The sequence below is a fragment of the Leptonotus elevatus genome, chromosome 5, assembly GCF_054856555.1.
Source record: "Leptonotus elevatus isolate MCC_2025b chromosome 5, RoL_Lele_1.0, whole genome shotgun sequence".
NCBI lineage: Eukaryota > Metazoa > Chordata > Actinopteri > Syngnathiformes > Syngnathidae > Leptonotus > Leptonotus elevatus.
In genome coordinates, this window is record NC_141243.1 from 315,210 (window position 1) to 342,934 (window position 27,725).

A 27,725-nucleotide genomic window follows, 5' to 3' on the forward strand; every position below is an offset into this window, starting at 1 on the left:
TGCTCAGCCGTGTTTTCAAATGAAGCTCAAGTGCTTTTGACAAACTTGGGCACCGATTTCATGACTTTTATTAAGACACAAGATGACGGACGGACAGATGGATAGATAAGAGATGAATCTTCAGATCGGCAAACACTGTCATAATAAAATAAAACGGGAAGTTAAAAAAGAAAAGAAGAAATACATGAAATACATTCAAGAAATGGAATCAATACAAATACACGAAATTCAACTGGAAGTTCGAGTCTCGAGTCGCTGGTTGGAGGATGAAAATCGAAAGCGACGCGACAGGACACGCTCGTCGCCTTTTTCTTCTTCTTGTCTGTGAAAAGTTGAATCAAAGTCATGCGAGCTTTGCAAATCATCTTGTCACTTGCAGCGGACACAATCGGACAAAGTTGCTTCTGACATTTGCACGTTCGGTGGCCGAAGCGAGCAGGAAGACAAAAACAAGGCCGCAAAGCTGCAAAGCGAGACGAAGACGTTCACTTGAGAGTCAACTTGTTGACCATCGGGTGAAATTGCTTGCGTCTTCAAAAGTGACTTGCCTGAAAGAGGTTTTGTCTCGAAAAGTTGGCTCTCTATAATTTATGTTCTTGTTGCTAACACAACGACGAGACTCATTTTCAAACATCATTTCCAGTTGAATGCATTTTGTAGACACTTTATTTGGAGCTATGCCGCCATTGTTATTTACTTTTTTAAATTGCTTTATTTAACTCATTGAAATCAAAAGCCGAACATGGCAAACATTAAGCAAACATGAAACAAAGTCACAATAACAGTAAAGGAAAAGGAAAAAAAGGGAAAAAAGGAAAAAAAGGCCAGGGGTCTTCAACGAAGAAATATTAAAAACATTCAAATGACAACACAAAATGAAAGTCTTGATAGCCTTCTTATTTTTGGAAGGAGAAAACAGAAAAAAATCGGTTTCGACTTGACACATTTAAAACTTAGCAAGATAAATTAAAAGATGAATCAAATATTATTTTTCAAACGAATTGTCATAGTTCAAAAATCCCCCAAAAACATTTGGTAAGGAAAGCTGAAAATGACAAAAGTTATTGTCCAAAATAAATTTGCAAACGTCTTGCGAGCATAAAAACATTTGCGAAACAGATGCACACGAGTCGCCATTGTGATTTACGTGGCAACGCATTGCGTGACGCGGAACGGCGGCCGACTTTCTGCCGAGCGATGTCAAGCGAATAGAAAGAAAGAAAGCGAATCTTCCGTAACGTTCCTAAAGGGACGAGCAAAAGTCTTCAATGACGAGCACGTCAGCTTTTTCTTCTTTTTTCTTTCACGCCATTTTTGGAGGATTTTGCAATCATCATCATCATCATCATCATCATCATCATCATCATCATCATCACATTCACTTCTGCCGTTTGTTCACATCACAAATAGAAGTTTGAATCCCGCTTTCTGCTTGACGAATGAATGCACAAACACATATTCAACAATTTATTGATCGGATACGACAATCAATATTGATACGTCGATCAATATTCTGGAACATTCTGGTGCGAAGATTTTGTGTTGCCGCTTGTGAGGAATAAAAAGTGGTTGAGAAAATGGATGGATGGATTGCTCGTGATTATTGATGATGTCACACACGCAATCAATTGTCAAGACCACAAAAACAAACAAGTTGAGCTCCACTTGAATGCAACAAGTTTGCAATCTTTGGAAAAGTTTTTTTCAAATTCAATCGATCAAGCAATGACGCACGCGTGTGCGCACGCGTGTGCGTGCGCGCGCGCGTCAGTGTTCATGCGTGTGTGTTTGTATGGTGAGTTGTTTGTCCAAAGCCTCAAACACACACTGAGAGTCCTGATCCGCATCCACGTGCACGCCATCTGGAAACACACACTACACACGCGCACGTGCCAGCTTGATGTCACGATTGAACGCATCCATCGATCAATTGATCGATCACTTGCGCGCGTGCGTACCTGCAGGCCAGCGGTGTGCGTCCTGTACACACCGAGCGCGTGTGCCACAGCGCGCGTGTTGTCGTCACACTCGCGGAGGTCGCCGGGCATCGCCGCCTGCACGCTGAACAGGAAGTGACATCACATGAGCACGCAGACAACAAACTCGACATACCGTGGAGGAATTGATTGTTTTTGGGGGGCGGGTCTTTTTGCACAAATCCGCATCAGTCAGCATGACGTGCAGAATGAGCTCACAAACATTCATGACGTCATCATCATCATCATCATCATCATCATCATCATCATTATGAGTCGACTTGATAACGATCTGTTCGTAAGGACACACGTGACAACCGTTGCGGTCACGTGACGATATTGAAAGCAACACGCGTGTTGAAAAGGGCAGGCTGGATTGCGTTTGTGCAGTTGCAGCGCCCTCTGCTGGTCACTTTAGTCATGCAGTTGAATTTTCATTCGACAAAGATATGAAAAGTTCCTCCATAAATGTCACTCGGGCTGAGTATCGATTCTAATTTCCTCAATCGATTCCAGCCGTTTGGATTTTATTCCCCATTCGATTCGATTCGCTTTGACTGAATCCGATATTGATTACGAAACCAATTCTTCTGAAATATCAAGGACGTGATAAAAAGGCCACAAACATGAAATTCTAAATTACATTTTGCAGACGCAGGAACTGGTGAAATGATTTAAAGCAAACATTGACATCACCGTCTTAAAGTGCAATAAGTCGATATTTGGCATTTGCCAAATATGGGCATGGGCCTTTTTACGAATCTGAAGGCCGATAAAAGCTGGCATGAAATTCACTGTGGGGCGAATACTTGCTCATGTCGTGAATTTGGGTTTTTAAATCAGGATTTGTCAAACTTTTTACTTTTTACTTTTCACCGTCTGCGAAGATCTTTTGACAGCTTTTACGAACGAACCCTGACGAAAACCCAAATGACGACATTCGCATGCAATTGTCGCTTTTCATTTAGGGCTCGATTTGCACTTGATTAAAAATCATCTTGACATTAGGAACTCCCTACACTTTAAAAAATAAAAACTTTTTAATGAAATAAAAAGGGAAAAAAAAGAAAATCTAAAAACAATTTTCTTTTATATAATAACAATAAAATTAGGAAATTATGTTATTAGCGTAAAACATGCAAATTAAAAATGTTTGTTATCATTTGTAAACAAATCCGTCAATTCTTTACAAGTTTAAAATGAATAGAAAAAGTTATTTTTTACACCAATATTTTCTCTTTAACTGCAAACAAATATCGCTTTTTGGTCTCCTTGACTACTAAAAATCAATTATCGGCCTCGAAAAAAACGTATCGGTCAATCACGACTTCAATCAATCGTAGCTCATTCATGTGCATTTTGAACAATTTCTTTTGTTGGATGGCTTTTTTTTATTTTAAGAGTTTTTTCCATTGGAAATGAAGGTTTGAAATTGTCCTTTCCAATTCCGACTGACGGAACGCGTCATTTCCCGCCGTCGGGTTGACTTGGACCGGCCGGTGCCAACGTGGCCAACGTTTATGACGCGCGAACTGACCTGGGATCAGCAAGGCCGTGCTTGATCGCCGTTCTTTGGAGGCAAACGTCGTCGGTCAACTCCAAGAAGAAAACCCTGCCGCAGACAAGCAACATGAGAGCGTGCGTGCGTGCGTGCGAGCGTGCGTGCGAGCGTGCGTGCGTGCGTGCGAGCGAGCGTGCGTGCGAGCGAGCGTGCGAGCGTGCGTGCGCGCGAGCGAGCGTGCGAGCGTGCGTGCGTGCGTGCGAGCGTGCGTGCGTGCGTGCGAGCGTGCGTGCGCGCGTGCGTGCGTGCGAGCGTGCGCGCGTGCGTGCGTGCGAGCGAGCGAGCGCGTGCAGGGGTGCAACTACCTACTTTCTGAGGGGTATGCAGTCACATGATAGCCCCCCCCCCCCCCCCAAAAGACCGACCATTTACCTTATTAGGTGTTGGCCCGATGCCAGTAATATTACAGTCGTTGATCAGTTTCGAGGGAAATTGAGTCGTACTTTTCTATTTTCAATGTTCATTGATCATCAAAATGTTCATGTCATCGCCAATTATATTACACAGGTGGCGCTTAACCTTCCAGGAAGCGGACATGTTTGGCTGCATTCTTCCCGCCTAAGGATTCTGGAAGGAGAAGAATTTTGCAGTCGTAGCGCATTCTTCCAATTGCGCTCGTTATATTCTATGAGTTCACCACTAGATGGCGCTTAATTCTACACACTGTACCTTTCATAAAAAACAAAAAAAGATATTTGCAGCAATGACAGCAGCAGCCGGAGCGCAACACGTGTTCTGTCGTGAAAACATGGAATGATGAGATTTGAAGAAGAGTTTGGACTCAAACCTGGTCCCCGGGCACCCCCATCCAGCCGGGTTTCCGCGTGTCCCTCAGTCACCACAGGTGAGGATCGTTATCAGGCTTGTCCGGAGCTTGCTGATGAGCTGATCATTTGACCTGTGTTGGCTGAGGGAGACATGGAAAATGGGCTACCGAGGGAGAGAGGACCAGCGTAAGGAGTAAAGGAGGAGAGGGGCGCCTCATCCCTGACGTGCCTTTCGTTATTTCATCATTTCACGTGCTCCAAATCATTTTCCTCCCATGGCTTTGGCGCCCCCTCTGCCGCAGCGCCCCGATTGCACCCCCCCCCCCCCCTGTGCGTGCGTGCGTAACCTGTTGGGCGCGTTGAGAGAGTCGGCGAGATGTTTGGCGTGCTGGAGGTCGCACGGCAGGTGGTGAAGGATCCAACCTCGCTGGCTGCAGTCCGCGCGCTCCAGACGCTCTTCAAAGACTTTCAAGGTCACGCTCTCTGGAACTGCGCACACGCACACCGTGTTGACGCTTGCGTGTGCCACGTTGTCATTGGCGCCGCAATTAAGCTCATTTCCATTCGCCGGTCTACGATGTTTCACATGATTGGTTAGCATCGAGCTACGAGACTTTGCCGACATGCGAGCCGCCGACGGAACCCAAAAGCCGACGTCGGCCCTCGCTGACGTGAGCAAGCTCCGCCCACCTGTCCGATTGTGCTGCAGGTACGTTCGCACTTCTTCTCCCACCGAAGACGGGTCGGCTTCGGCCCAACAAAGGAGGTCGCTGCAACACACTAACACGCCGACAAGACATGACAGCGCGAGCGTGCGTGCGTGTTTGTGCGCGTGTGCGTGCGTGCGTACCGTCCACCATCTTGTATTTGTCTGCCAGCATCTTGGCTTGAAGTCTCTTGCCTGAGCCCGGCGGACCCAACAGGAGAACTCGGGGAGTTCGGGAACAACGGCGAGTCCGCAAGAACGCCACCGCTAAAAACAAAAAACACACACGCACACACACGTGCTGGGTTTACATTTCTAGTGGGGACATCGCATTGACATCTTGCATTTCCAAGACCCGAACCCATCACAGGTGGCTGCCGAACCCCAACCGAAAGGTTTTGACCCTCAAAAAGAGGTTTGGACTGATGGGGACCACCAAAATGTCCCCACAAGCCTGCACGGAAGTGGTTAGCGATGGAGGTGGTTAGCATCGTTAGCGACAATGGTGGTTAGCGACGGAGGTGGTTAGCGACGGAGGCGGAGCTCTCGGAGCCTTTAGATCCACGTTGACTGATAAACGGTGCGAGACCCCTCGTCAGCGTCTGCTGACGATTTGTTATTCATGCACTTTATTTGAAGACGTCCCATTTGTGTTGAACGTGTCGCTTTAACGACGTGCGCTGTTGACCTTTCGGTCAGGTCGCTTGCAAAAGAGTTCTTGACCGCAATGGGTTTTCATTTGGTTCAGCGAAGGTCTTGACTTGTTACCTTGTGGCTAAAAATAGATTTGTGAAACGTCCGGAACGCAAATCCAACCTTGCTGGTAGACGTCGGTCGGCGGCTGGTCGGCGTCCACCGTCTTGAGGATGTGTCGGTAGGCGGAGGTCATCCCCGTGACCTTGCAGCGGTAACGCTGCAGGTCGGCCCTCAGAGCGGCGTCGCCGGCGGCGGCGGCGGCGGAGGGCCGCTTGTCGGCGGCGCAGCGCGCCGCCACCGCCTCCTCGCACGGCCGCGCGAACGTCTCGTGGTACACGTCTGAGCGCAGGAAGTCGCGTCAGCTTTTTGCGGCGGGCGGCGCTCGCCGGCGTCTGCCGTACCTCCGGTGAGCGGGTCCAGCAGCCTGCCGCGGTGGCGCTCCAGGAGAACGTCTTCGCCGGCGTCCAGCAGAACTGACGGACGGACGGACAGACGGGCGGGCGAGCGAGCGCCGCGTCACTCGCGCAAAGGTGGCGGCAAAAACAAGCGTGCAAACCTACCGACGTGTTTGGGGATGACGCCGCCCTGCTGGAGACTGCGAGCCTGCAGCCGAGTTTGGGGGAGGCCGTCCAGGACCCAACCCTGAAAGGCGAAAAACCGCATCCGGTTGGAAACGTTCATCAAGATCGGAAATCCGTCCTCAAGCCTTGAGATTTTTCTTTTGTCAAAATGTTTCACTACTTTAATACTCTTAAGTCAAATTGACTGCACCTCAAATGAACCAGATATAAATAATAAATAATAAATAGAATAATAAAACATATTATTATAAATAATAACTGATATTATGATATCATAATATGTAATAATAAATATAGATCAAATATAAATAATAAAACATTAAAAATGTCATTCCAAATGTATTCTGCAAGCGTTGGTGGTGTTGGTGCGTGGGCCCGCGCGCACGCTGAGGCCGACGGACGCTCGGCGGTTCGAATGTCCGCTTCAGCCGTAATCGTGTATTTCAGCGCATCGGGTTCAGAGGGAAGCTCAACTTGAGTCGGGTTTGAAGAATCCAACGGAAGTCGAACAACTCGCAATCAAACAAAAGTCCGTCCGGGCTTGGGTTCCACATGCAGGCAAACAAAAACGCGACATTGCTTTTCCAAAATAGCGTCCAGTCCCTCTCCGTTGACTTTCTGCTGTACTGTTTTGTGACCATTGGGGGGCACTGTGACCCTTCGCTCAATTTGAGCTTCGCCCTTTCCGTGCACCGTCCAGCAGGCGGCAGCAGAGTATAAGAGCTCAGCCGTGTTGCAACAAGCTCTTTTTGCCAGTGTTTTCACCAGGAATGCGAATATTGATGAGACTTAGCGACATGCTAATGTTAATTGCTACAAAACGGAAAGAGTTACAAATCCTTTTTTTTTCCTGATGAAAGAAGAGATTCTCGTCTTTCTTTTGGTAGCTTCCATGTTTTGATAGCGATGCAACACAATGTTGTGTAAGCCTTGCAAAACCAGTCCAAATCCATTAAAAACAGCTGGGAGCGAGGGGGGTTGCTTCAGTGAAAATGGCCGCCAGTCAATGAGTTAACAAACTTTCCACAAGATTGCCATTGTTGGAAGGCTGTGAAATGTTTTTCAACAAGCGAGTTCTTCTTTTTTGGATGCAGCGGTCGCTTTCGGAAGACGATTCTTCTTGCAGACATTTTATGCAATGACGCCAAATATGGCGTCACCTTCAAATTTGCATCGATGGCTCAAGTCAAATACATGACTGGCCTTGCACTCAACAAATCATAATTTTAAAAAAACAACAACTAATAAAAAGTCAAATCAAACCAAATATTTCCCAAAAAGAGAAAACGGAGGCACTCAAAGTCGTTCCAAGTCAACGATTTTTATTCAAAAATGTTTTTTTACTTGGAACGACAGAGTTTTGTCTTTTTTGGAAGTGCTTTGCAGATCCAAGGAAGTGAAATTCCAATGGACTCGTGAACAAATTGACAATAAAGGAAAACAAAGTGAATTGAAAACAAACTGGAATGAAAAGGTTTGGAAGCGCGGCGTGCTCGTGCGTGCGTGCGTGCGTGCGTGCGTGCCCGCTCGTACCGTGTTGAAGCAGTCGGAGCGCTTGAGCCTCCCTTGAATCAAATCCACCAGAAGATGGTCGGGCACCTCCTGAGCAAGCAGACAAACTCGGCAGTTGGCGCGCGTTGGCACGCGGCGCGCGCGCACATACCTGCTGCTCCAGCGCCAGTCGGCGCGCCTGCTCGCCCAGCGCCGACTGCTCGTCCAGGAGCGTTTCCATGGTGACGTGAACGGCTCCCAGCTCGGCGCACAGCCTCCCGGCCTGAAACGCGCGGGAGGTCGCGTCACGTGACCGGCCGGACGGCGCGAGCGAGCGAGCGAGCGAGCGACTCACCAGCGTGGTTTTGCCCACGGCGGGAGGACCCATCAGGACCACCCTGGGAACTGACGCACACGCACAGGAAGGAAGGAAGGTGTCATCTGCTGCTCAAAGGTGCGTGCGTGTTGACGCGCGTGCGTGGAGGAGACTGACCGTGCACGCTGCTGTCCTGCAGCAGAAGCAGAAGGTACGAGATGGGGTCTTGGGGCTGGTCCACGGCCAGGCTGGACACCATACTCTGAAACATTTCAACACCACGACCCGCTCATGCGGAAACTGTTGCCCGTTGTGCCAGGGCGTTCCACAGGGTTCCATTTTAGGGCCCCTGCTGTTTTCATTGATGCGCGTATTGGTGTTCATTTTGTTAACGAAAACTACAAAGTAATTGTTCACCCAACGAAAACTGGACTAAAGCCCTCGAGACAAAAATCGATGGACATTTTAGTTCATGAACAAAGACGAGCCGAATGTTAATCTGACCGCTAACTTGGTGGCTAACTTGCTAGCTCATAGCATGTAGCCATGGTAGCCACTTGCTGACATTCTGTACTTGTGTCGAGTTGTTTTTCATCAAAAAGAGGGGAACAAAATTCACGTGAAATCGTTTTAGATCCGAAATGTTCAACATCTGCTGACAAAAATAAATACAGGGATAAAATGATTGTCCTGACTAAAACGTTGACACTTTTTGTTGACTAAAACAAGATGAATAAAATGTTTGATTTATAATTGACTAAAAATGGACTCAATAAAAACAGGATACGGTTGACTAACTATGACAAAAACTAACAAGCGTGATTTAAAGTGGGCTAAAACTGAGACAGCATTTCAAAATGGCGGATAAAATGAACACGAGTGCATATGAAAGAAATCAAAACTATTTCCAACTTGAAAAGACAAATGTCTCTCCTTCCTTGTTCGTTGTTTGTCATGAAATGGAACAAACGGTGACGTGGCATTAATGTGACCACGTGGTCAGGCTCGTCAAGTCCCACAATGCTTCACTTCCGTCAGGTTAGCACGCTAGCTCCCCATGCTAATGTTTTCAGTTGTCTTTATCTGGGAACGGGAAGGTCTCCTTGCTCATGACTTTTTGTATCTTTTTCAATATGAGTTGTGTTCTACATGCACGCGTGAAGGTTTGAAACTAAGGTTGAAAAATAGGCAATTCTCTTTCAAGTGTTGCTTGAATGTCACCGCAAAAAGTGGATCTCAGTGCGGTGTGACGAGCGAACATTTGCAGCGTCTCACCTGGACCAGGTGTATGATGTTGTGCTGGTCGGCATAGATGGACATCTGAGGCGGAACCCGCAGCGGCTGAACGCTCTCCTCCGTCATCACCTTCGCCTTGTTCGTCATCGGGACCAGCAAGAAGCTCCGGAGGATGTCGCACTTCGAAACAAACGTTGCGCTCGTTTGATTGATGGATGGTCAACTTGTGTATGCATTTATATGAATAGATAGAAAAAAAGAAGAAAAAACTGTCATGGATCATTTGGGGAAGAAAGTTTTGTTTGTTTGTTGACATTTTTAACTTTTATATATATTATTAAAAAAAATCTAATTTGTGGAATAATTAGTTTTTCTCTTTGTTTGTTTTAGAAAAAGTCATACAAATATTCAAAAAAATGAACAAAAATTCAATTAAAACAGAAAAAATATCATTATAAACAACCAATTAATATATATATATATATTTACAATTTAAAATGTTTCATTTCTTGTTGCCCATTCTCGCCAAAATAAAACAATAAAAATGAGAAATTACTGTCGAGAATGGGCTACAAAACGACGCAATGAAATGAAACGTTTTCCAAGATTTTTTTTTTCCATTTTGAGGTCGAAAGAGTTTCAAGTCGATGTGGAAAATGACTTTGCGGAAATGCGCAATCACCCGGATGTTGCACCGCTTTTCATTGTCTCCGTGACCGTAAAAGTACCAATAAAGTGAGTTACACACGCACGCGCACGCACACTTTTCTTGTCCCGCGCTAGCTGGCCTGCTAGCTTGATTCTTCTTCTCCGTTTATCCGCTTTCTTTCTTTCTTTTGTTCGTTCTTGGGAATCTGCCCGCCTAGACTGTCAGAGAGGTGATCTTTTTATAGTCGTAACGTGACACAAAATGAGACATTTAGTCGACGCAATTGACAAAAATCAAATACAAATGACTGGAGTGAAGCTTAAAGTTGCTTCGGCTTGGCCAGCTAGCAGACGCTCGTCCAAAGTACTGAAGACGCCAAACAAACTGGAAACAAATTCGTCAAATGGAAATGTTTTACCCCGCGCAGATTTGACCTGCTAACAAAAGTCCTCTTGCGCTTTCTGCCGTTGTGGGACGGCGTCCTCGTTGTCCCGGCAACGCCGTCATGACGTCACTATCAGACGCGCTCACACGAAGTTGACGACGAAGTTTGCGGGAAAAGAAAATGGCTGCATATTATCATAGATCTTACGTCATATTGAGTGACGAGGCAGTTGAGGTAACGCCCACATAAATACATATACACACACATATGTGTATCTATGTATACAAATGGTTAGCTGGTTAGCACGTCTGCCTCCCAGTGCAGAGGACGCGAGTTTGAGTCCGGGCTTCGGCCTTCCCGGCTGGAGTTTGCATGTTCTCCCCGTGCTTGCGTGGCAGGTTCATTGAACTCTCCAAATTGTCCATAGGTGTGATTGTGAGTGGGTGGTTGTTAGTCTGTGTGTGCCCTGCGATTGGCTGGCGACCCGTTGAGGGCGTACCCCGTCTACTGCCCCAAGCCAGCTGGGATAGGCTCCAGCAACCCTTGTGAGAACAAGCGGTTAAGAAAATGGATGGATGGATATATACACAAACTATAATTTATAATATATAACAATAAGAATAAATCCATATAATCCCTTCTTTATTTTTGGTGTTCACATTGTGAAGAATTAAAAGGGGCGTGGCCACAGCACGCATCACATGTGCGGCGTGGCATCATCGTAGTCCATGATGCTCAGCTGACGCCGTCTTTGGCGGACGGCCAGCAAATTGTTGTCGTCGCCGCCAGGGGGCGGGGCCCACATCTGGGGACTTCCTGCCGGCAGCGGGGTGTCCTGGCTTCCTTTCTGGACCTGCTCATCCTCATCATCATCATCGTCGTCATCATCACCACCACCATCCGGGTCATCTTGGCTCTCCGGCTGCTCCGCCTCCTCTGGACTATGACCGGGCGGCCTGAAGAGCTGCCACGCCCTCTGCTCTAGGAAAGAGCCAATCGCCAGCGGGGACTCGATGGGGGACGACGATGCGGCCGCGGGGAGGAGGAGGGGGGAAGTGGACGAGCGGGACGCGCCGCCGCCGTTCACCGCGTCGGCGGAAGATGACGGCCGGCGGTCGGGCTCGTCAGCGGCCGGCCTGAGTACATGAAAAATGACGTCACCGCCGTGATGTCACCGCCGTGGTCACGTGACGACAAAGTGACGGCTTTGCTGGCTGTTATGGAGGACCAAACGCGCTCAAATGAAAAATACAATTCAAAAGTCAAAATAAAATATATGTATTATTAGGCTGGGCAATAAATTGAATTCATTTGATACATCGTCATTTTAAAAATCGAATGGTTGAAAATGTGCTGAATCGTGAAATCGAATTTTGTCTTCTGGATTATTAAAAGCTGTTGTTACATTCAAATGTTTTTGTGAGTTGTCATTTTGCACAAGTGGCAGAATGACGGACGAGTGGTTTTACGAGACTCGTTTTCAATAACTTCTTCAATGCGGCATTTAAGAACAAACTATGAATGTTACATTTGTTTTACAATTCATTTAGAATGACTTAACATTATCGTTGTCTGAACTTTTTTGCACAGGAATTATTTTTGAATAAATGAAACCTTATAAATAAATGTTTGTTGGGTTTATGAAATTAAAATTGATTAAAATCGTAATCGTCCTGAATGACTGCAAAAATTGAGATTTTATTTTTGGGCCGTATCGCCCAACCCGATGTATGAGGGTTGTCATGTCAGACGATTAAAAATATTGATCGTAATTAATCATATGACTTCAATAATTAATCACAAATTTTATATCGGTGCTAAATATACACAAAAATATTTTTTTCACGTTTTTATACTCTTGTTAACAAAAGTGGGGGGGGGGAATCGTTAAACTATTAGAAATATGGCTGCATTTTATGTCATTGATCCAGTAATTTCATAATAATTCCTAAAATTGAGTTAAAATTAAAAAGATGTACAGTACTGTAAAAAAAGTGATATTGATTTGGGTTGGTCATTTTTCTGCCACTAGATGGCACAATTGCATTTATAAGACATTGGTGACAGCTCAGTGCATTTTTTCATTTCATATTAGGAGCTCTCATCTTTAACATTGTCACTTTTTTTTTTTTTTTTGTAAAATACAACTTGACCCGTCTCCACAAATATATGCAATATTAAAAAATTGATTACTGCTTTAATTTGACGTCTGCTGCTTTGCTACTGGAATTCCACTACTACAGGCTTTTGAAGTCAAAAATGAGTGGCGTTAAATTCAAGCACTATATAAATATATATATAAATAAATATATATTTTGTGGTGGTTGTTATATTTCCATTTTTTTCTTTCTTTTGGCATTTTTGGTCTTCCATAGCTGTGAAGTCGTCTTCACGCTACGGCGCCAGTGGCATGACTACGTCGCTTAAAGATGACATCATCACGTCATGTGCGTGCGTGACCTGCTGAGCGCGTCGACGGCGCTGTAGAGGTGAAGCATCTCGCTCTGCAGGGTCTGCACCGTCTTGCGCAGCGCCGCGCACTGGGCCTCGCATGCTGAAAGCTCGCCCCTGACACAGACACGGCGTAAGAACAAGCAAGCGGTCGCCGCCCACACGCACGCACGCACGCACGCACGCACGCACGCACGCACGCACCAACCTGCTGCGCCTCTTGTGCTGGTCCAGCAGTTGCTTGTGTCGTTCCACCAGCGCGTCCTTTTGGGCCAGCTGTTTGTCCAGCTCGGCCACTCTGTGATTGGCCGCTTCCAGTCTCTGCCTGTGCTCTTGCTCCGCCTCCTTGGCGCGCCGGAACTCTCGGCCCGCGGCGGCGCCCCGGATGGACGCTTCCTGCGCAGCAAAATGCCACAAACGTCTTCTTCAAAGTGTGAAAGTGAGCCCCCCAACGTGGTGCTCGCGGTCGCCCCCCAACGTGGTGCTCGCGGTCGCCCCCCAACGTGGTGCTCGCGGTCGCCCCCCAACGTGGTGCTCGCGGTCGCCCCCCAACGTGGTGCTCGCGGTCGCCCCCCAACGTGGTGCTCGCGGTCGCCCCCCCAACGTGGTGCTCGCGGTCGCCCCCCAACGTGGTGCTCGCGGTCGCCCCCCAACGTGGTGATCGCGGTCGCCCCCCAACGTGGTGCTCGCGGTCGCCCCCCCAACGTGGTGCTCGCGGTCGCCCCCCAACGTGGTGCTCGCGGTCGCCCCCCAAGGACCGACCACTTGAGTGGCCCGCAGACTAAAAAACTGCTCCCCAGCCATGGGACGTTGTGATTTCCTAGGGATGCTGTACAAGTTCTTTCAATCGGTTATTGTGACGAATCCCAATCGTGAATATTATTAACGATGAATTGTTCAATTTGAGCAAACGTGTCCTTCAAATTGATCAAGAAGAAGCTCTCACCTTCAAAACGGGTGACAACGAGCGAGAAATACAGAAACAGAAAAAAGACAAATTAAAAGAGAAAAAAGAAAAACAATGACAGAATGTCAGTGAGACAGACGTGTGTGCGTGTGCGCGCGACACACGCCCTTTCTTCTCATCCACCCATTAGCATCCTTCTCTCTCTCTCTACTGTTTTCGTAACGCTCCCTTATCCTTTGATTTATTCTTGATTCGATCTTAGATGATTCTTAAAATATAATTTTGCTATTTTCCTGATGCTTCTTAACGTCTGATCCTTTCATTCTTTTTCATGTTCTCATCTCACCTTTTAAATGACATTTGTTTGAAACTGAAAATCTGCCGTTTTGTTTTTCGCTCTTATGCTAATGTTGTGATTTGCATCGTTATGATTACCGTTTCATTATCTCTCAATAGAGATCAAAGTCGATATGTTTTGATGTGTATCGTGTTTTTTTGGGGGCGTGTCTTGTTGCCGTGGTTTTTATTTTCTGTTAACGTAACTTGCGATGAATCTTGCAAACTCTTGTTTACACACAATTGTGCAAGGAAAAAACATTGGCAAAAAATTGAGAAACAAATTGGAGAAAAAAGTGTGTGTGTGTGTGTGTGTGTGTGTGTGTGTGTGTGTGTGTGTGTGTGTGTGTGTGTGTGTGTGTACACTGACGGTGTCGCCGCACATCTGGTGCGCGTCCAGGCGGCGTGTGAGACTTTTGTTGGTTTCGCTGAGCACAATCAAATGTTGGTTGAGCAGGAAGGCGTGATGGCGGAACTTGTCGCTGCTCCGCAACTGAAACCGGACCACGTCATCATCATCATCGTCGTCATCGTCATCATCATCATCATCACTCGCCTTTGACGGACAGCTCTCTCGGCCCTCCCCCACGCACCTTGACTGACAGCTGGCTCAAATGGCGCTCGGCAGTGGAAACCTTGTGATTGGCCTTCTGAAGCTCCGCCTCCAAATCCCTTCTTCTGCTACGACACTCCTCAAGCTCGCTCTGGAAACAGCCAATCACAGGTGAGTCGGCAGAGTGCGTGCGTGTGCCGGCGCACGAGCGCGCGCGGCCTTACCTGCAGCGCCAGGAGTTGCGCGTTGTGTTCCTGTTGCTGCGTCAGCAGTTGCTGCACGTGCGCCTGCAGCTGCTGCGTGTGCGCGCTCGCGTCCCGCTGCAGTTGAGCGCAACGCCGGCGCTCCGCCTCCAGGCTGCTCGTCAGCGCCCTCGTCTCCTCGTCCCGCAACGCCAGCTGAGCGCGCTGCAGCAACGCCGCCGCCGCCGCCGGGCAGAGAAAGAGATGGACGCAAAGAAAGAGAGAAAAAATGAGGAAAGAAAAAGAGATAGAAAGAGAAAAATAAATAGGGATAAAAAAAGAGAAATAAGGATATAGAAACAGAACAAATGAGAGAGACAAAGAGAAAAAGAGCGCGAGAAAGAGCTCAACGTGCTCCCACAGGTCATGTGGTAGCGACAGGTATCGATATGGCACCGAGCACCGTGCCGATACCGGCCGCCGATACTCCCATTGAATTTCTTTCCTCCCTTTGCCTGTACGTTACCATGGCGACCGTCTGCTCCTCCAGCGCGGCGGCGCTGACCACGCGGCGCAGCAGGCGTCGGTTCCTGATGGCGTGCTGCTGACGCTTGAAGCGCTCGTACTGCAGCTGAGCCTGCGCCAGCTGCAGGCCCTGACGCAGCGCCTCCGCCTCCTCCGCCCACGCGCAGCCTGACAACACGCACGCACGCACGCACCAGGCAAGGTTAGTGGCGCTTACGCGGCCTCCGCACGACACGCTTGCACAGAAAGTCCTGGAGTCACGCCCTCGTCCGTAGCGCCTTCGATTTCGTCCCGCCATTTTCAAGTTCTGTCAAGTTGTTGTCGTTCCCTCCAGCAACGGACGTCCATCGGGTCGCTCGGCTCGCCATCAGGCGCGTCGCATTTGCGCGGTTAAGCTTGAATTAGCTCGGCTCTGCCGTCCGCCAGCAATCGATGTCCGTGCGGGAACTGCCGGCTTTCGGGTCGCGCAAATATGCTTTTGAAAATATAAAGTATTTGGATGCAAATATGGACTTTAACAGGGAAAACCGACTGAAGTCCAAATTCGGGCGCCAGCGTAGGAACGCCATTCCGCCATAACTCATATATATTAAAAATAAAACCAAAATCAAATAAATGTGGGGATTAATACAAAGATAAATATAGAAATGTGAATTAAATATCAATCAAAAAACGATCTGCTCTCAGGACCGCCCCCTCATTTGAATAACATTTCACACTCTGCAGCACGAAATAAATATGAGAGCAGAGCCTTTTTATATATATATATATATATATATATGGATGTTTGTTGTTTTTATTTCCATATTATTTTTGAATGATATTTTTTCCATGTTATTTTCACTTGTATTTATTTTTACAGCTAACGAACTTACACAAGCGTGGAACTGAAAATTTGGAGTCAACATTTTTGTCATTTGCACGTCCCTAAATTAAGTCAACGCTGTTTGTCATTTTGATGACGTCTTTTTTTACCCATAATGCCGCAGGGAATGCGCAAGCACAACTTTTGAGCATTTTTGCCAGTCGAAAATGTTGAGCAGCTCAACAAGCGTCTGTCCAAAATTTAAAAAGGAAACAAAAACCCCCACTTTTTGCTGACGAAATCAAGCACGTGCGCGAAAGCAAGTGGAACGGAACGTCGCTATTCGAGTACCGTTGCTTTTCATGCTGTGCTGTTTACCTCCACAAGGGTTTCGATCCAACGACTTGCCCGATGCCGAAGACCTGCCAAAAAACAAAAAAGTCATCGAGTAGCCACGGATTCAAAAGATGCAAAGGAGCACATTGTCGACGCGACAGGAGATGCTTTTTATTCCGCTGCATATGAAAAGTGTCGGCATGACGCATCCACTTAACGCACAAATCTCTGCTCTATTTTATACGAGGCTAGCGCTAATATTAGCACCATCGCGGGTTTGCTTGGAAATTCTGCCACGCATTTTCTCAAATATTTTGCATGATTATGTGTGTGGGTCATCCATTACAATTTTCTCGCCCATCACCGATCTTTTAAAAAGTCTGACCTGCCGATCCCCATTTTTGCCGATTACAAGCAACATATAGCTTCCGTGTTCCAGTCTTGTTGAAATACTACAAATGGCTTGTTTTAAGTGCACATCAAGTCAAATAAATAAAAAAGAAAATCCTGTTGGTCATCTCAGCAGAACAGGACAATGGCTGACTTTTTCACACCTCTGAGGAGGAAGACGAGATTGGTGGAAAAGTTCAGTTTATTTTGAAGGAAATCGGCAGGCCGATCTTCCAAAATGAAGGAAATCGGCAGGCCGATCTTCCAAAATGAAGGAAATCGGCAGGCCGATCTTCCAAAATGAAGGAAATCGGCAGGCCGATCTTCCAAAATGAAGGAAATCGGCAGGCCGATCTTCCAAAATGAAGGAAATCGGCAGGCCGATCTTCCAAAATGAAGGAAATCGGCAGGCCGATCTTCCAAAATGAAGGAAATCGGCAGGCCGATCTTCCAAAATGAAGGAAATCGGCAGGCCGATCTTCCAAAATGAAGGAAATCGGCAGGCCGATCTTCCAAAATGAAGGAAATCGGCAGGCCGATATTCCAAAATGAAGGAAATCGGCAGGCCGATATTCCAAAATGAAGGAAATCGGCAGGCCGATATTCCAAAATGAAGGAAATCGGCAGGCCGATATTCCAAAATGAAGGAAATCGGCAGGCCGATATTCCAAAATGAAGGAAATCGGCAGGCCGATATTCCAAAATGAAGGAAATCGGCAGGCCGATATTCCAAAATGAAGGAAATCGGCAGGCCGATCTAGTGCCGATGCGTTTATATGTCAACAACAAGCTACGTCATGCCTGCCTCCCGTTATGTGGATGAATTACGGAGACTCGCCGACTCGCTTCCTGCCGCTAACTTTTTGTCTCCAACACACACGCTCGCTACACACTGAAAAATGGGGAGTGAGATTTACTTGCTAACCGAGAGTCCATGCTAACGAGCTAACACACTCACCTCCTCCTAACGCTAGCGTGCGTGTCGTGTCCGTGGGCGATGAGGCGGTCCAGCAAATGCAGCGGAGACGCGGCGCTCATGTCTTCTTCCTCTTCACTGTCGCATTTCTCGCGCGCCGCCATTTTGCGTCGCACCTCCTGCAGGGGCAAAACGGCGCCGACGTCACCGAGGCGGCCGTCGGCGGGGTTGAGGTCGGTTACCTGCGTCTTGATCTTCACAAACAACATGGCGGCGCGGGGAAGCGCAAGCTCAAACAGGAAGTCGTACGAGGGGGCGGGGCCTGGGTGCGGAGAAGGGGCCAAGTCAAACATGGGCGGGGTTTGTTGGCGGGCGGGCGTGGCGGTGAGGAGGAGGGAAGGCAGGCAGGAGGAGGAGGAGGAGGAGCAAGGCTTGTCTGCTGGAGACAAAAGAAAAAATGGGAGGGGCCACATGGAGCAGTGGGTGGAGCTTCAGCAGCAGGTTCCATCAAAAGAAGGAACCCAAAACAACCAAGGATATTTTGCTGCTGGCTTACAGTCATAGAAAACATTTTCATGTTGGGATTCCTTTCTTTCAATTTTTGTGAAAAATGACCAGAATGAAGACAATTTGATAGAATTTGGATCAAATCGATACATCGGTGGACATAAAAAAAAGAAAAGACAAACGTGAATAGGACTGCTCTCGTTTGGCCGAGTGACTTTGTTTGTTTTCATACACTTTGTTTGAATTTGTTTGACATTTTCATGACTTTTGGATTTCAGTGATTTTCGTTTGCTCAAGCATTTTTCTTTGCATTTCATTTTGTTATTGAAAAACGTTTTGTTTTCGATAAGGAAAATGCGCGTGTGGCGTTTACGTGCAGTGGGTGGAGCTTGACGGGCATCCAATGCAAATTTGTGGGTGTGGCTTCAACTGGCATTTGACCACGAGCTCACCTTCAACAGCGATGACATCATCGTGCGCCGGCTCAACTCGCTCCTTCCTGATTGGCTGCTGCCTGACCTGTGGGCAGTGACAGAGGCTCTTCCTTCTGCGCCTTCAAAATAAAAGCTGATAATAGTCGAGAGCGCTCCAGTCACCTGCGAGTCATCCGCAGGCCGGACGCCATCTGGACTGTCGCCCGTGGCCGACGGGATGCATTTTACACCTGGACACACGCACGCACATGAAGCGTGTTGGCACTTTGAACCCGGGGCCGGGCGAAAAATGGCCCAAAAAATGAAATCTCTATTTTTTTCTGCCATTCGCGACGATGACGATTTGAATCCAATAAACCCAACAAATGTTTATTTAAAGGTTTCATTGGTTCAAAAAGAATTCCTGTGCAAAATATTCACACAACAATAACGTATCCTGAACATAAACTTAACATTCATACGAGTTGCTTTATTAACAACTCACAACAACATCTGGACGTAACAGAACATAAGAAACAACAGCTTTTAATAATCCAGAAGGTCAAATTCGATTGAGAAAATTTTACACGATTCGATTCTGAAAATGGCGAGTAATCAAATTAATTCGATTTATTGCACAGCCCTAATTTAATAAAAAAAGAAAAGAAAATTGCACTATAACCTAAAATATATTTTGCCAGGGCTACTCAAATTTTGTGTTGTTTTCTTGTTGCCACGGCAACAGCATTTCACAAAAACTCACAAAAGTTATGCATGATGGTTGATCTGCGTAACTGCATGCGAGATGAAAACATGAATTGACTTTAGCCAGTAGGTGGCGCTACCACTAGGATGAAAAAAAAGCATCAAATGTGTGAAATTGTGACTTCCTAGGTCAAGTGACGGCAGCTTTTGTCATCGGTACATGAAAACAAAAAAGGTGAAATCTAACAATAAAATATTGCCATGCGTGTCACCTGAGAGTGAGTCGTTCCTACTCAGGGGGTGGGCGGGGCTCAAGGCCACCATTTCCGGAGGCGGGGTCGACAAACCGCATCGGGAGGAGGGGCTCCATGTGACATCCATCTGGACACGACATGTCACGTCATCAAGCGAGACACGTGATCGGAGGCATCCATTTGTCGGATGTGCCAAATCCAGGGGTGCCAAAACCAGGTTCAGAAAGTAAAAATCCTGCCACAGCATCAAGTGCTAGTTAGCTAGCTAGCACCCATAGTGCTCGTTTGCCTGCTAGGGAGCTAGCTAGCTAGCACTAGGAGCTAAAGGCAAATTGTGGCAGGGCTTTTCCTTCCTGGACCTGGATTTGCCACCTCTGGTCACATCTGACACCCGCGCGCACACACCTGTTCATCCAGGTGCTCCATGTTGAGCGCACTTCCTGACAAGCGGGACGTGCGCGTCCACGTGGCGTCCTTGCTGCTGCACGCTGATCAAAGCACAGGAAGCAGGAAGTTGCAGGCAGGAAAAGGAGACAGGAAGTGGTCGAGTGACTCACCGGCGTGGGGGCAGGTGAGCTCCAGGTGGGTGATTGCGGGCGGGGCAAGCGTGTGGTCATCATCGCAGGACGACTCCAGGGGGTCCAGGGAGACTCGGGAGCACTCCATGATGATGTCGTGGACCTCGAGGCGACGCCACCTGACGCGGGGAAAGGCCGCGTTTCAAAATCAAAGTCTCCCGCCGCCGGCTGGACCACGTTGGGGGACGGACTGACCTGGAAGGGTCCACTTCGGCGTCCTGAGTCCCGCTCACCAGCTCGGGATGAACACGCACTTGCTCCAACATGGGCTGATCCGCAAGCGCAAACAAAAAAACAAAAAGACACGCTCGGGACTGACCGATCATCGGCGCAAATATCGGCATGGAGCTCGCAGTTGACAACATTGTGGCACGTCAAGCTGAAACATACTCAGCGTAACACGCCAACTTCACAAGAACGTTGACCGAATACACTCGTGCATTGACGGCAATGCAAATAGCCCGAGGAGACTTTTATTTTGAAGTTGGCCCACGCCGCGGCGCGATGGCTCGCTTCCTTTTCGACCTTTCTGCATCCTGGTTGATCGACGTTGTCGTTGCGAGCATCCTCAACACAACGCGAGCCCAAACTCGTTCAACCGCTAATTATTAACGCCGTCCTTTTAAACGGCACAAGTCGTACGTGGCTAGCGGCTACCTGTTAGCGTGAGCAGCCATGAAAAGATGATTTGACGAGAGCGCCGGCGTCGTTGACAGCTCAAACATGGCGGCTACTTTGTCATTCATCGGTTATGTTTAAAGGAGGGAATGTGCCTTAAATTGCACGTTTCAGTCTTTAAAAACAAACAAACTTGGTTTTCATTTATTTGATAAAACACTTTCGCCCGTAAAAAAGAAAAACTTGCCGTTGAGATGATAGAAGCACAACGTTAAGCCATTAATAGCTTGTGATTTTACACATGAAGCATGTCCAAAGAAGAAGGTTCTCATAAGTTGCGTTCCTAAATACAAAACGGCTATAGTAGACATTTTGAATGGATTTTTTTTTTTATGGAAAAAGCGCTTTACAAAATAAATGAAGACAAAGTACTATTTCGCTTTTTTTTTTTTTTTTTTTAGCCGATCCGACAAACGATCCAATCTGTGATCCGAACCGAACCCTTGCACCACTATTGACTACTAATAATCAGTATCGGCCTTGAAAAAAACACATCGGTCTCTCACGAACACATAAAGTGGCGGCCGTGGCTCGGCGGAGAGACGCTCGTCCGGCGAGCGCAAGGTCGGCTGTTGGGAGTCACGTGTCGTGGTGCCCTTGGGCAAGGCGCACGACGCACACTGGTGTATGGAAGGTGCGAACGTTTGGCGGTGGTGGGAGGGGCCGTAGGCGCACACCGGCAGCTGCGCTTCCTTCCGTCAGCCTGCCTTCCACCGCGGCGAATATGCGCGAGTGCACCGATCATGTATTTGTTCTGTTGTAAAGCGGCATTTTAGAAATGCAATGCATTATTATTATTATTATGATTATTATTACGATGAGAACACCCACGCTGAACTCACATGAAACAGCCGCACATGACAGAATCTGCGCTGAGCATTTACACACACACCAAACTCCCTTTCAACACGCACACACGTGTCACCTTGACCATGTGGTGGAAGGTGTCCATGTTTTCCTTCATGTTGTAGTGCAGGCGCAGGTACGACAGGAAGTTGCAGGGGAACATCCCGTACAGGCGGTGGAACAAGGCGTACACTCCGGCGTGAAGGTGAAGCAGGTGGGACCCGGACACGCGCCCTGCGGAGCGCACGTCACTCACGTTCAACGCCGACCAACAGGAATCGGACGCTAAATAAGGAGCTAACGCGCTAACTGCTAATCGACGTGCGTGCGTGCGTCACCGGGGTTTTTGAGGCTCCATGACGCCAAGCGTCCAAAGACGTCAAAGAAGTCGTAGATGTGTTGCTTGGCGGCCTGCGGGATCATGGGTAACAGCGTCACCAGCACCAGCACTCCGGGGACCAGCACCATCACGTCCGCGTCACTCTAAAGGGAAAAGCGAGATTGCGTTCATGACACGGAAATTCACATTTGGGATCTTTTTGGGGGGCAAAAAATAAAATAAAAAATGAGTGCTGGTCACGGGATTGGCTGAAAGGATCGTGACAGGCCGACGTGAGTTTAACGTGTGTGTGCGTGTAGTTGATGTGCGCATTGATTGATTTGAATTAGGGGTGTCAGGCAATTACATTTTTAATCATAATTAATCGCATGGCTTCAATAGTTAACTCTTGATTAATCACCAATTTTAAATCTATTCTAAATGTACACAAAAAATTTTTTTTTCCAAGTTTTCATATTCTTGTTAAGATAAAAGTGGACAAAAATGTTAAATGAAAAGAAGTATGGCTGCATCTTTCAGTCATTCAAAATAATTCATCACATGGAGTTACAATTAAAATATGTACTGAACGGGAGGAAAAAATGAGTTTGATTTGTGTGCGTCATTTTTCTGCCACGAGATGGCACCATTGTGTTTGTTAGACACTGGTAATTTTGTATCAAAAGCGATCTAATCTTAAAACATCAAGTAACTTGAAAATTCTGCACGCGTTTCAAAATGTAAAATACACAAATATATATGCAATATTATTAGTGTTCCATTTTGACGCGTCCGCTGCATTTCGTTCACATCGTCATTTTCGGACGCTTAGCAACGTGTTGACAACGGACGTGTCTGGAGCTATGCTAAGCTACGTTTAGCATTCTTGCAAATGAGTTTCTATTTCCAACGATGACATCATGCAAGACTTCGCAACTCGAACATGAAGGGAGCAACGCTGAGAAATGAACGGCACGTTACTTTTCCTCCTCGTTGGGCGACGCAGCGGATTCCGCCGGAAAAGTCAAAGTGACTTCCTACACGTTTCATTTGTAGGTGCGCCTTTTCGTCGAAAGAATAAGAAAAAGAATGGATCTTCCATCAATAGATGCGTATTAAAGTAAAAAGTAAAAAGTGACTTCAAAATCGAATTTTGTGACTCGATTCAGGACATTGGTATCGGTACCGGCCCAGTGTGTGTTTGAAGTGCATTTGAGTTGAGAGTGCATTCATTGTCAAAAGCCTCGGGAGAAAAAAACTCAACCAATTTGGGTCAAAAATGGACTTTTTGCCGCGATTTTCGACAAAAACATACAATTGCTGAAAGTTGACCCAAGTCGTGTTTTTGAACCAAACCGACCTTGAGGCATCGCAGCAGCGAGGTGAGCAGAGGCGAGCGGCTGACGTGGTGAATCCATGGCGGTTGCTGGCTGATCATGTGACCCAGCAGCGTGACGGCGGCCAATCGGCTGGCTGGCTTGGACAGCGCCTCGTTCAGTTTGTCCAGCAGGGCCTGCCTGACGAAAGTTGGGGATTTCATTTGGTTTGCGTCACTTCATGGACAAAAAAAAAAAAAAAAAAAAAAAGCGCCGTCCGTCCTCGCGTGTCAAAACAAAGCCGGAAAATATTGGAAGGAAAGTTGCAATTAGGGCTGCCAAAATCGATTACGCCACCCGCTGGTTCCCTCATAAATGTCCACATTTTTTAAAATTATTATCATCATTTTTTTGTGGTTCGCGAGTTGAATTGAGTGGATATGATTTATTAGCTTTTGTACCAAGACAATTAGGCTAGGTTAAAAAGTTAGCAATCTCCATTAGCATTAGCAATCACCATTTAAGGTAAACAAACCGTAACCGCCGTTGAGTTCACACAAGACGGAGATTACGCAAGTAATCGTGTCTAAAAAGTCACTTAAGACGAGACTTCAACAAAAGTCCACGAGAAAACGAACGTAGCCGAGCTTCCTGTTAGCGACACGGCGCTCAATAACATTCCTGTCCACTGAAACAAAAACAACAACAACACTTCCTGTCCACTGTGCGCGCCTGCAAAAAAGTCCGTGTAGAAACATGGACGGCGACGCAAACGCGGTTCCGGTGGAGGCTGACATTTTTTAAGTCAACTAATCCGTTGACTCGGTCAACTTTTTTTTTTTTGCCAGCCCTAGTGGTAATATTTGGAATAGCACGTGCAAAAACGTTGCCTGCCTATGAAGTGAAAAGCATCCATAAAAACCCAAACATTGCCACGTCCCTTCCAATACTTTCTACATAGTGTCTGATTTGCATCAATGTTGGTGCGGATGGATGAAGATTCATTTTTCAAAAGTCAAGAATAACACATTCTTGTCATTTACTTGATTTGAAGGACATTTCAAAAAGTGTGTGTGTGTGTGTGTGCGCGCGTGACCTTGTGTAGAGGTTCTCTGATGGAGGAGAGCAGCGTCAGAGCCAAGGCACAAGAAGAAGAAGAGTTCAAGTAGAAATCCAGCAGGCTGCACAGCACAGCGCCTCCTCTGTCTGCCACCGCACATTGCAGTCAACACTCATGGCCAGCAAGCACGTGCGCACACACAGGGGGGCGGGGCTACTGTCTGATGAAGGAGCGCACCTGAATTCAACTGCTGGCTGATTGCTGCTCGGCCTTGCTCCACCTCCTGCAGGTCCGAACTGTCCAATGAGAGCAGGAGCTCGCCCACGCTCACCTGTTCCTTGGACATCCTGCGCACACACGCACACATCACTGATTATCAAATGACTTGATAATTATTTTTGATAATGGATTGAAAAAATAATAATAATGTGTTTTTTTTTCATTTAAAATTGTTAGCAGTGAACATCCTCATGTGATCTTTGGGTTGAATCCAAAAGAACAATTCTGAACACTTTTGCCTCTTTTCCGACATAATACGGCCTAAATCAGTAACGGAGTCCATTTTCAATAATGTCCTAGTTTTTAATAAAATTATGAAAACATGTTTAAAAAAGAAAATCTATTCATCGACAAAATAATCGACAGTAATCTAAAAAAAAGAGTATTTCATTGCAGTCTGAAATGAAACGAAAACACACACACACGCACGCACACACACACAGTTTGAGTGATGCAATAGAGGCTACAACCAATACAAATCGAGGATATAAGAAGAAGAATATAAAAATCATATAGGGCTGCAACTAACTATTACTTTAATAATAGATGAATTATTGTCGATTAATCGGATTCAGACTTAACATAAATGAAGAATGATTCAGTCACTGGTTGGGCCTGTAACACAAATGTTAAACATTATTTTCTAAAGTAAAAGCCGATGTTTGCAAACATTTTGAAAAAACCCAATCAGTCCGCTTTCATGGAGGAAATCGGAGAATATTTAAATTTGGAGACTGAAATTCAAAGGATTTAAAATAACACAAGTTACATAAATGATTTCTCAATGAATTTGTTAAATCAATTAGCTGTTGATTAATTGATGCAACTCTAAAAATCAGCAATCCAATTGACATAAGAATAAGCTAAAAGAAATCCAATCAAAGCAGATAATAAATCATATACAGTCATTCAGTTTTTCTGAATGAAGCGCCATCTTATTATTTGTTATTAAATCAACAGACGTGAAACAAATATCAAAATAATTGAAACAACGCAGTTGAGTTTAGAAATGTGCACTTACGAATGAGAAACTTTCCAGAACAAAACGTACAAATGTAAAAATGGAATACAATAGTTCATCACTCCATTCCGATTCAGTCAAGTTCGCCACTTTGTGACGTCACGAGCCAACCTGCATCGCTCAGTCACGTGCACCGCGCGCGCGCGTGCACCGCGCAGCGTGCCACCACTCGGCTAGCCTTGAGCCGAGCTAACCTGCCGACAGCTGTCACGCCACAAAACGCGCGTCGTCACAAGTGGCTCCGTCCACACGAGCTAACGGGCTCGACGATCGTCTCCCTCGCGGTGGCGTCAATGCGAGCGCGTTGACGTAAGGTTTAACCTTGGCAAAGTTGGAACTTGTTTGTTTTTTTTACCTTCAGACGACGCGTTGAGCACAGCAGGCCGCCGCCATGTTAAACACAGAAGGTCCCGCCCACAGAGAGAAACACGACACCTGCGCCTATCAATACCACGAGAGGCGTTCAGGTCACGGGGAATAAGTTGGGAATAGTTAGCCATCGCGTTAGTTTCAGGTTCAAAAGAAGAAGAAGCAAAAAGAAACGAGATGATGAAACAAAAATGAATTCTTTTCTTTGCTGCTGAACTGGACAACTATGTTCTTATTCCTTCAAAGTTGAACATTTCACATAACTATTTTCAAGTTGATCAGTGCGTTTCATCTTACTTTAAACGATCCACTGAACTTATGGCATTATTTAAAACAAAAAGTTGTTTCCAAAAACCCAGTAATAATTCAAAGTCAAGAATTTCCCACGTTGCTGTTACTTGGCATATTTTAAAAAGGAGAACTTTTTCCGTTCTCTGAACTCATTCGACGATTGCGGTCAGACGACACGTGACCACTGTCACATCTGATGTCACATCCGCTGTTTCATCAAACGTCACAGCTGATTGCTATGGAAACACTTTCAAAACGGTTTTTTAAAGTCTTTGTTTTTTTTTTACAGTAAAAGAGCCCGTTTGCGCCAAAGACAAAAAGTGTCAGAGCATCTTCACGCACGAAACGTTGAATGAACTTTGGCCGTCACGTGTCAGTCAGCACGTGGAAAAGTTTCCACTTGAAAAGTTGAAGTGTTCAACTTTGGAGGGATGAAGAAAAACACCAGAAGTTTGTTGACCAGTCAACACTTGCTTTTCACTGAATTCACCAACGTCGGCGATACGTGTTTTTGTGTGAATTGTGTGCGTGTTTGTGCGTGCGTGCGTGTGCGCGCGTATAATGATTGACCAAAGATTGTTTGCCTGTGGAGATAAAAGTCTGCCAGCATCTGCGCTCGTTCTCACGTCCTTGTGCTAGTTCAAATAATAATAATAATAATAATGCATGTAAGGTGGAAAAGCGCGACATAAATGAAGTCGCATTTTGTCCAAAAGTATGTTCAATGCTAAAGTGAACACCGCATTGTGATGAGTATTGCGCTTGTGGAATATGAAAGCAGCAAAATGCGGCGGCCATTTTGCCGCTTGCTGCCGACTGTCAATGACGTCACTGTTGCTCGGGCAACAACCCATCACGGCTCACCTGTTTTCTGAATCTGAGCCATGATTGGTCGTCACCTGAGCACCTGTGGATCAAAACGGGTGCAAAATGGAACATGGTTTGAATTGAGCTCACATTTTATTGAGACATTCAAACGATTGGCAAAACTCTGTAATTGAACTTCGTTCCATTAGGAATGACTAATACTATTCATGAATCATTTTTATGAGCATTTATCATTTTGTTTCAAATGTGTATTTCCTAAACAAGGCAACACGCTTTTGTAAATACATGAAAAATAATCGATATCAGGGGTCAGCAAGCTTTCCTGTCTTGAGACCAAATAAGTCATCAAAATTGCGTCTTCAGATTGTGACGAAGGAAAGCGTGCGTTCGTGTCAGTCTCAAGTTTTGACGGTCCTAATTGGAGATGCGCCACAACAAAACACATTCATTTGCTTCCGCCTTCCGCTTCCCTTTTGCTCTGATTTTTCCCATACAT

The 27,725-nt window shown here is 46.4% G+C and overlaps 2 protein-coding genes across 18 annotated transcripts; both read right to left on the reverse strand.

The window, feature by feature from the left end:
- Positions 1-45: 45 nt before the first annotated feature.
- On the reverse strand, positions 46-10,859 carry ak8 (adenylate kinase 8). 12 transcript variants are annotated; one of them, XM_086075544.1, is made up of 15 exons: positions 10,414-10,859; positions 9,370-9,553; positions 8,272-8,356; positions 8,134-8,183; positions 7,951-8,061; positions 7,821-7,889; positions 6,267-6,348; positions 6,108-6,179; positions 5,827-6,045; positions 5,155-5,277; positions 4,995-5,084; positions 4,652-4,793; positions 3,514-3,588; positions 1,959-2,061; positions 46-1,875 (listed from the first exon to the last, which is right to left on the reverse strand). In XM_086075544.1, the coding sequence occupies exons 2-15, from the start codon at positions 9,475-9,477 to the stop codon at positions 1,768-1,770; spliced, it is 1,437 nt and encodes a 478-aa protein (XP_085931670.1). In that variant the 5' UTR covers positions 9,478-9,553; positions 10,414-10,859; the 3' UTR covers positions 46-1,767. The 12 variants fall into 12 exon arrangements, 10 of the variants coding, with proteins under 10 accessions (XP_085931670.1, XP_085931669.1, XP_085931666.1 ...); XM_086075543.1 differs by having other exon boundaries at positions 9,370-9,510; positions 10,398-10,859; XM_086075540.1 differs by having other exon boundaries at positions 10,398-10,859.
- A 130-nt stretch (positions 10,860-10,989) lies between these two features.
- On the reverse strand, positions 10,990-26,512 carry LOC147173133 (hamartin-like). 6 transcript variants are annotated; one of them, XM_086075531.1, is made up of 22 exons: positions 26,097-26,512; positions 24,679-24,788; positions 24,478-24,587; positions 23,426-23,578; positions 22,085-22,229; positions 21,826-21,980; positions 20,418-20,491; positions 20,202-20,341; positions 20,050-20,132; positions 19,663-19,771; positions 18,869-18,936; positions 18,725-18,791; positions 18,008-18,204; positions 17,808-17,944; positions 16,475-16,545; positions 15,320-15,486; positions 14,836-15,018; positions 14,652-14,762; positions 14,429-14,551; positions 13,024-13,211; positions 12,825-12,932; positions 10,990-11,500 (listed from the first exon to the last, which is right to left on the reverse strand). In XM_086075531.1, the coding sequence occupies exons 2-22, from the start codon at positions 24,785-24,787 to the stop codon at positions 11,062-11,064; spliced, it is 2,937 nt and encodes a 978-aa protein (XP_085931657.1). In that variant the 5' UTR covers position 24,788; positions 26,097-26,512; the 3' UTR covers positions 10,990-11,061. The 6 variants fall into 6 exon arrangements, with proteins under 6 accessions (XP_085931657.1, XP_085931658.1, XP_085931655.1 ...); XM_086075532.1 differs by lacking the exon at positions 26,097-26,512 and adding an exon at positions 25,742-25,891 and having other exon boundaries at positions 18,008-18,087; XM_086075529.1 differs by lacking the exon at positions 26,097-26,512 and adding an exon at positions 25,742-25,891 and having other exon boundaries at positions 18,008-18,201.
- Between the last annotated feature and the right edge of the window lie 1,213 nt (positions 26,513-27,725).

Bases quoted from the DNA above. Each gene is read 5' to 3' on its own strand.
- ak8 (XM_086075536.1), bottom strand. From the start codon at position 9,646: ATGTCAACAAACAAACAAAACTTTCTTCCCCAAATGATCCATGACAGT. The intron at 8,357-9,369 runs GTGAGACGCTGC...GAAATGTTTCAG, and splicing joins ACATCATACACCTGGTCCAG to AGTATGGTGTCCAGCCTGGC. The intron at 7,890-7,950 runs GTATGTGCGCGC...CTGCTTGCTCAG, and splicing joins GACTGGCGCTGGAGCAGCAG to GAGGTGCCCGACCATCTTCT.
- LOC147173133 (XM_086075528.1), bottom strand. From the start codon at position 25,800: ATGAACTATTGTATTCCATTTTTACATTTGTACGTTTTGTTCTGGAAA. The intron at 21,981-22,084 runs GTGACGCACGCA...TGCGCTCCGCAG, and splicing joins ATGGAGCCTCAAAAACCCCG to GGCGCGTGTCCGGGTCCCAC. The intron at 19,772-20,049 runs GTGTGTGCGCGC...TGTCGTGTCCAG, and splicing joins TGGAGCACCTGGATGAACAG to ATGGATGTCACATGGAGCCC.